General features: G+C 54.0%; 1 protein-coding gene across 2 annotated transcripts in view; it reads right to left on the bottom strand.

The window, feature by feature from the left end:
* Window positions 1–1,796: 1,796 nt before the first annotated feature.
* Window positions 1,797–8,091, bottom strand: part of ARRDC2 (arrestin domain containing 2) — an 11,028-nt gene continuing 4,733 nt past the window's right edge. For both annotated transcript variants that reach the window (XM_027771298.1, XM_006147123.3), the window contains exons 3-8: window positions 7,934–8,081; window positions 6,458–6,560; window positions 6,113–6,369; window positions 5,342–5,504; window positions 4,822–4,976; window positions 1,797–2,890 (exon numbers count right to left, since the gene is read on the bottom strand). In XM_027771298.1, the coding sequence (XP_027627099.1) occupies window positions 2,837–2,890; window positions 4,822–4,976; window positions 5,342–5,504; window positions 6,113–6,369; window positions 6,458–6,560; window positions 7,934–8,081 (880 nt within the window). In that variant the 3' untranslated portion in view covers window positions 1,797–2,836. The remainder of the gene's footprint in view (window positions 2,891–4,821; window positions 4,977–5,341; window positions 5,505–6,112; window positions 6,370–6,457; window positions 6,561–7,933; window positions 8,082–8,091) is intronic.

Below are 8,091 nucleotides of genomic sequence, written 5' to 3' on the forward strand. Positions count from 1 at the left end.
CCCGGGAGGGGTGATTTCTCGCTTTCTGTCTCTCTGTCTCTCTGTCTTTCTGGCAAGCACATGTGCCCTATAGCAAAGACCTCTCCCCCCCCAAAAAAAAAAATAGAGAAAGAATAAGGAAGAGTGGGGTTTTATTTAATTTATTAATTTTTCGAGAGGTTTTTGCTATAGGGTGTGTGCGCTCGCCTGAAAGAGAGAGACAGAGAGACAGAAAGCGAGAAATCACCCCCCAGGGGGGATGGTCACGCCCCAATCCCTTCTCCTCCATTCTCCTCTCGGGATCTTGGGCACGCACACACACGCGCCCGGCGTGAGTTGAAGCCACCGGGTCTGGGACTCGAACCACTGTCGATTACATGGGAGTCCAGTGACATAGCCATGACGCCAACTGCTGGTCCCAGGGCTCTTACTTTATATTTGATATTAACTAACTACCTTGTTCTGTCTCCTGGGCTCCTCCCCGTGTCCAGGGAGGTCCCTGGGTCAGAGCCGTCTGAGCGAGCTCCATCCTGGTCTCATTTCTCTGAACCAGAACATTCTCCACCGTCAGGGATTGAGTTCCCCGTCACTGCAGACTCAGGTGTCCCGAGGACACAAGGCGTCTTGTCCTCCGCGTCTGCCAGGGGGTCGTTTTGTAGAACTGTACTTACGTCCGCTGTCCGAGGAAGCATTTTGCGTTCCTCTCCGATGGGGAACACAGAGGCATCTCAACACGGAGATCTCTCATCTTGCATGCGGGGATGACGGGGCGCTTACTCCCCGGGAGGCTGACGGTGATGGGTGGGTGACTGTGCTGTGCAAACAGCCCCCTCGGCCGGGCTCCGGGGACCTCTCAAATCTGGCAGGCTCTGCCCTTAAACGCCAGGTCAGCTGCCCGGGGCAGACACTGCAGAGAGGGAGGTCTGGGTGGACCCCAAGACCAGGAGCAGATAGAAAGGAAGGCCTGAGACCAGCAGGTGGCGTCATGGCTATGTCGCTGGACTCCCGTGTAGTCGACTGCGGTTCAAGTCCCAGACCCGGTGGCTTAAACTCATTCCGGGCGCGTGTGCGTGCGTGCCCAAGATCCCAAGAGGAGAGTGGAGGAGAAGGGATTGCGGCGTGGCCATAGGCGGGGGGGGGGGAACAGTGATTTCTAACTTTCTGTCTCCCTGTCTGTCTCTCCAAACCTCTCCAAAAAAAGGGGGGGGGGAAGGAAGTGAATCCTCTCAAATGCAGAAACTAAGTCTCAGAAGCAAATGACCAGCTATGGTCACACAGAAATACCCTAACCTCCAGGGCCAGCAGGTGGCATAGTGGTTAAGGCACTGAACTCCCTGTGGGCAACTGTGGTTCAAGTCCCAGACCTGGGAGCTTAAAACCCACCCCAGATATATATGTGTGCATTCCCAAAATCCCAAGAGGAGAATGGAGAAGGGATTGCAGTGTGGCCAGCCCTCTGGGGGCGTGGGGGGGGGAAGGGGTGATTTCTTGCTTTTTGTCTCTCCAGTAAACACACAGCCCTACAACAAAATCTATGAAAATAAATAAACAGGGGCCAGCAGGTGGCATAGTGGTTACGTCACTGGACTCCTACAGGGCCAATCACGGTTCGAGTCCCGGACCCAGTGGCTTAAACTCACACCGGGCGCGTGTGCGTGTGTGCGCAAGATCCCGAGAGGAGAATGGAGAAGGGATTCCGGCGTGGTCATTCCCCCCTGGGAGGTGATTTCTCCCTCGCTATGTCTCAGTCTCTCTCTGGTGAGTGCATGCACCCTCTTGCTAAAATCTCTCTCCCAAATAAATAAATAACAAATGAATCCAATCCATCCAGGCTTTTATTATGTAAAAAAATAACTGTACAAAAGAGAATAAAGTCTTAAGGCTTATCAGAAATGTTCGAGTCCCAGGTGGGGTCCTGCCCCAGCCAGAGCTGAGACTCTGCATAGGGGCTTCTCCATCTAACCTCTGACCTTTTTCTCTTTCAGGACATAGGAAGTGCAACTTCCCACCCCCCATGTGTGTCACCCCCGGCTGACCCCTGTCCCCAGGGCCTGGTTCACTGCTCCACCATGGGGCTCCATAGGGTCATTTTGCAAGCTACATATCTGGTCTCATCTATCCGTTCCCTGGGACCTCCGAACGACCAGGCAGCCCCATGTCCTGGCGCCAGCTTGGGCCCGAAATTTCCAGCTTTCAGAATCTTCAAAGGCTGGAGCTGCTGCTCCTGCCACCCATAGGCTCACTTGGTTCTGTGTCTTGCTTTTTGAGTATCTCATTCCTGGGCCACCTCAACCTGCTAGACCACCCTGCGTGGCCTCGACAGAGACACCTGCCCTCTGAACCACCCCCAAGGGGGCTCCAAGCGTGACTCAACTCAGACCTTCTCCGACTTTTCCTCCTCATTTAGCTAGCTGCTTGCCGAACTCCTATTCATACGCCAAAGCCCCAGCGAAAATGCCCTTGTCTCCAGGAAGCCATCTCTGCTTCCCCTCTGAACTCTCCCAGTGTTTGGTCCCCTATTCTGGTTCCAGGATGTTGGATATGTCAGACTCTGTCCCAGTCGGGGGGGGATCCTAGTACTGCCCACAGGCTGAGTACAAAGAGATTTAACAGTCTCCCAGATCTTGTGCCAGGCGTTCCATGACTCATGACGGCCAGTCCGGATAGAGATTCAGGCCTAGCTCTGTTCTCTGTCATGTGTGGGATCCGAACAGCCCCGTCCCATCCTGAGACTCGATCTCCCTGACTTCAATGCAGTCAGGCTGGGGAGTTCTTGGTCTGGCTGCTTCTCACGGTCCCAGTGGCTGAAAATACGTGTATACTCTCGTCCCTCGTCCCTCGAGGTGTTCTTTACGGCTCAGCAGGTCATGCAGCGTGGCCTCGGGGCCTCGGAGGGTGGGTTTGGATCCTCCTGAGAGAGACGCAGCGCAGTTAGGTCACAGGGGTCTGGGGGGGTTGGGAACTGGAGGCTCAGAAAGTCCCCTTCCCACCCGGCCTGTCTCCCAACTCCCACACGCAGCCAGGGAAGAAGCGCTGAGGGCAGAAGGGGGTTAGAGGGAGGGTTTAGTGCCAGCCGGTGGTGTAGTGGTTAAGGCGTTGGACTCCCACATGGCTGATTGCGGTTCGAGTCCTGGACCTGGCAGCTAGCTTTCTCACTTTCCCTCTCTCTCTCTCTCACTCTGTCCCTTTCTGACCGAATTAAAAATAAATAAATAAAGTTAAATAAGATCATTCTTTTTAAAAATTATTTATCTAATTTTATTTACTTATTCTTTTTTTTTTTTGGAGAGGTTTTTGCTATAGGGCACGTGCGCTCGCCAGACAGACAGAGAGAGACAGAGACACAGAAAGCGAGAAATCACTCCCCGTGGGGGTGGCCACGCCACAATCCCTTCTCCTCCATTCTCCTCTCGGGATCTTGGGCACGCACGCACGCACACGTGCCCGGCGTGAGTTTTAAGCCACCGGGTCCGGGACGCGAACTGTGGTCTACTACATGGGAGTCCAGCGACATAGCCATTACACTAACTGCTGGTCCCCATATTTATTCATTTATTTTAATTTGACCAGAGAGAGATGGGGAAAGTGAGGAAGCAAGCCACTAGGTCCAGCCCTCGAACCGTAGTTGGACATGTGGGAGTGTCTAGCGCCTTAACCACCACGCCACCTGCTGGTCCCTTGAATAAGATCATTCTTTATATATTTTTTTTGAGAGGTTTTTGCTATAGGGCACGTGTGCTCACCAGAAAGACAGAGAGAGACAGAGAGAAAGAAAGCGAGAAATGGGGGGATGGCCATGCCGCAATCCCTTCTCCTCCATTCTCCTCTCGGGATCTTGGGCACACACACATACGAGCCCGGTGTGAGTTTAAGCCACCGGGTCCGGGACTCGAACCGTGGTCGACTACATGGGAGTCCAGCGACATAGCCATTACGCCAACTGCTGGTCCCTCTCCATCCTGTTTTGAGAGCCCACATGCCTGGTATTTCTCAGGCCATGTGGGCTGAGATTCGAACCACATGGTTGGCCATGTAGGATCCACCTCCCTTGACCACCAGGCCATGGGGTTGGCCCTTGATTGACTTTTAAAAATTTTGCTATAAGGTACATGCACTCACTGGAAAGAAACAGATACAGAGAGAGAGACAGAGACAGAGAGAGACAGAGACAGAGAGAGAGAAAGTGAGAAATCAGCCCCTCAGAGGTCGGCCACACCGCAGTCCCTTCTCCTCCATTCTCTTGGGATTTTGGGCATGCATGCACATGCGCCTGGCTTGAGTTTTAAGCTGCTGAGTCCATGATTCAAACTACAATTGAGTTCATGAGAGTCCAGCAACATAACCACCACGCCATCTGCTGGTCCCCCTCTGCTGGATATTTTTTTTTAAGAATTATTTATCTGGGACCAGCAGTTGGCATCATGGCTATCTCACTGGAGTCCCACGTAGTCAACCGCGGTTCGAGTCCCGGACCCGGTGGCTTAAACTCACGCCGGGCGCGTGTGCGTGCGTGCCCAAGATCCCGAGAGGAGAATGGAGGAGAAGGGATTGTGGCGTGGACATCCCCCCTGGGGGGTGATTTCTCGCTGTCTGTCTCTCTGTCTTTCTGGCGGCGAGCGCATGCGCTCTATAGCAAAAACCTCTCCAAAAAAAAAGGAAAGAAAGAAAGAAAGAAAGAAAGAAAGAAAGAAAGAAAGAAAGAAAGGGAATAGGGGAATGATGGGAGTGGAGAGAAAAACCTATCTGTCACCATCTCTGCCATCTGTCACCATCTCTGCCTTCCCCCCACCCAGGCTCCCCGGCCCGAGGGACTCCGAGGGAGGTTCCCAGGCCAGAGCTCACCTCGGAGTACAGGGGAGGCGGCCGGTAGCGGAATTCCTGGATGTAGGTGAAGAAGGGCCCTTCCAGGCTCATGGCAGGGTCCTGCAGCAGGGGGAACGGGCTTTGCCCGGAGGCCACCTCCTCGTCTGCCACCACCTCTGAGTACTCAGGTGGGGCTGGAAGTGGGAGAAACAGTGGGTGAGAATCGCTCAGGAGCAAAGCCGGGGTTCCAGGGGCTTCAGCCAGATTGGGGCCACGGAGCTCGAGGGAAAGTGAGAAATCACCCCCACCCCCAGGGGGATGGTCACCCCTCCTAATCCCTTCTCCATTCTCCTCCTGGGATTTTGGACATGCACGCACACGTGCCCGGAGTGAGTTCCAAGCTGCTGGGTCCGGGACTCGAACCGCACAGTCAGCCATGGAAATCTCCCCGCCTTAACCTCCACGCCACCTGCTGATCCTTACTGGACTAGCGCGGGGAAAGGGGACCTGGCGTCTGTCTCTCTGCCCACCCACCCATGCAGCGGGGCTGGGAGCTCACCTTCCCGCAGCTCAGGCAGGGCCCCCAGTCCCCAGTCCTGCAGGTAGCTCGCGTGGCTGCCCACGCTGGATGACCGGGTGCCGAAAGGGTGCAGGGGGATGGTGCCAATGACCAGCGGCAGCTCCAGGAGCAGCTTGGATGTGCCCGGAATATCCACACACACCTGGAGAAACCAGGGAGCCAGCAGGTGGCGTGGTGGTTAAGGCGTTGGACTCCCACATGGTCGACCACGGTTCAAGTCCCTGACCTGGTGGCTTGCTTTCTCACTTTCCCTCTCTGTCTCTTTGTCTCTCTCTGATGTGCACACATGTCCTACAGCAAATTAAAGAATAAAAATAATAAAATGATTCTTTTAAAAACAGAGGAGGCTTTCCAATCTGCACCTCCCCCTAGTGCTAGGGGAGACTGAAGTTCCAGCTCTAGCCTTCGGGGGGGACCCCACGTTTGAGGAATAAAGTGAACCAAGCCACCCTGCCTCCTTACACCTGTGGGGTAATCCACTTTTTTTTTTTTAAAGAGGTTTTTGCTATAGCACATGTGTGCTCGCTGGAGAGAGAGATAAAGAGACAGAAAGAGATAGAAAGAGAAGTCATTTCCCAAAGGGACGGCCATGACACAATCCCTTCTCCTCTGTTGTTCTCCTGGGATTTTGAGCATACGTGCTCAGTGTGCATTTGAAGCCACCGGGTCCGGGACTCGAACTGTGGTTACCCATGATGTGCAGTGTCTTCACCGCCACCCACCGGCTGCTCCCCTGCCTGGGTCCTCTACCTTAAGCGTATAGTCCACGTGCAGCACTCGGCAGTGAAGGATGGAGGGACCCACAGGGGGGATCCGCAGCGCCCGGCCCTGCCACAGCGCCCGCCGTCCTGGGCCCACCGGCTCTCCCAAGAGACTGGCCACCACCGCGCGTTTCTGCTTCCGCGCGCCGCGCGCCATGAAGGTCTGTGTTTGCACCACGGCCGCCCGAGGGAGCACAGGTCGCTTGGAGCCGTTGTCGATCTCAGCAAAGACCGGGATGACTTCTCCTGCAGCAGAAAGCGGCGGGGCCTCAGTGTCCCCACGTGCGCCCCGGCCCCAGCCCCCTTTCCACCCCGACCTCGCCCCAGCCGCTACCTGGGGTGTAACCTTTGCGATCGATCTTGGCCGAGAGGGAGACGAGGCCGCGGTTACAATACCAGGATCGCGCCATCTTTTCCTGGGCTCCGGCCTGCGGTGCCTGCGGGGACAGGAGAGGGACAGGGATGGGACACTTTGTACAATCTGGGGACCTCCATGGAGCTTTCCAACCACCCACAGCTCAGAGGGCTTGGGGCAGGGCCTGGCTTAACTTCGCATCCAGAAACTGAGAAACTACCAATGAAATGAAGCCACAGGCTGGCAGGTGGTCTGGTGGTTAAGGAGCTGGACTCCCACGGGTCTAACTGCAGTTCGAGTCCCGGACCTGGAGGCTTGCTTTCTCTTTCTCTTTCTGGTCAAATTAAAGACTCAATAATAATAGATAAAATTAAATTAATCATTCTTTAAAAGGCGATGAAGCCAGGGATATGATCCATCCTTTCTTTTCTTTTCCTTTTTTTTTTTTTTTTTTAAGGCTTTGCTATAGGGTGCATGCAGTTACCCCAGAGAGACAGAGATAGACACACACACACAAAATGAGAAGCCCCTCTCCCCCCAGGGAGGACGACCACACCGTAATCCCTTCTCCTTCATTCTCTTCTGGGGATTTTGGGCATGTGCACCTGGTGTTTTGTTTGTTTGTTTGTTTTTTAAAAAGAATTATTTAATTTAATTTAATTTAATTAATTAATTTATTTGTAATTTGACCAGAGAGAGAGAGAGAGAGAGAGAAAGTGAGAAAGCAAGCCACCAGGTCTGGGACTCGAACCACAGTAGGCCATATGGGAGTCCAGCACCCTTAACCACCATGCCACCTGCCGGATCCCTGCTGTGTTTTTCTAGGCACCTGGGTTCTGGAGTTGAACAGTTGCCACATCATCGAAGGCCCTGAACTATCTTATAATAATAAACAAACTTGGGGACCAACAGTTAGCGTAATGGCTATGCCGCTGGACTCCCACGTAGTGGACCGCGGTTTGAGTCCTGGACCCGGCGGCTTAAACTCACACCAGGCATGTGTGCGTGCGTGCCCAAGATCCCGAGAGGAGAATGGAGGAGAAGGGATTGAGGCATGGCCATCCCCCCTGGGGGGTGATTTCTCGCTTTCTGTCTCTCTCTCTCTGTCTGTCTGGCGAGTACATGCACCCTATAGCAAAAAACCTCTCCGAAAAAAAGAAAATATAAAAATTAAGAAAAAATAAACAAAGCTGAATGTCTAGTGCCTAAGTATCCAGTCAGCTGTGGATAGTTTAAAAACTCCTTGGGAAGCGTAGACTGGAAAACGGCTCAGAGAGGGTGAGACACTTGCCCAGAGCCACACAGCATACATTGGTGCAGCTGGGATTTACATTCCACATGCATGCCTACACCTGCCTTCCTGTGGGGCCGGGGGCCCCGCTGTGACCCTAACTTTGAGCAGCCAGGCCCTTGCCACGGCGTCTCTATCCTACCTCCCAGGGGACAGCCACTCACCAGCAGAGCAGGTGTGTTTATGTCCACAGGCTCAATGACAGTGAACACCTTCCTTGCCCGGCGTGCTGGGACCCAGGGCCGGTGGAGGGTGGCCTTGATGGAGTAGCGGACACTGCCGTGCTTGCCTTCAAAAGATGTCACCAGGGTCCTGGCAATGC

The sequence above is a fragment of the Tupaia chinensis genome, unplaced genomic scaffold, assembly GCF_000334495.1.
Source record: "Tupaia chinensis unplaced genomic scaffold, TupChi_1.0 Scaffold000201_1, whole genome shotgun sequence".
Lineage (NCBI taxonomy): Eukaryota > Metazoa > Chordata > Mammalia > Scandentia > Tupaiidae > Tupaia > Tupaia belangeri.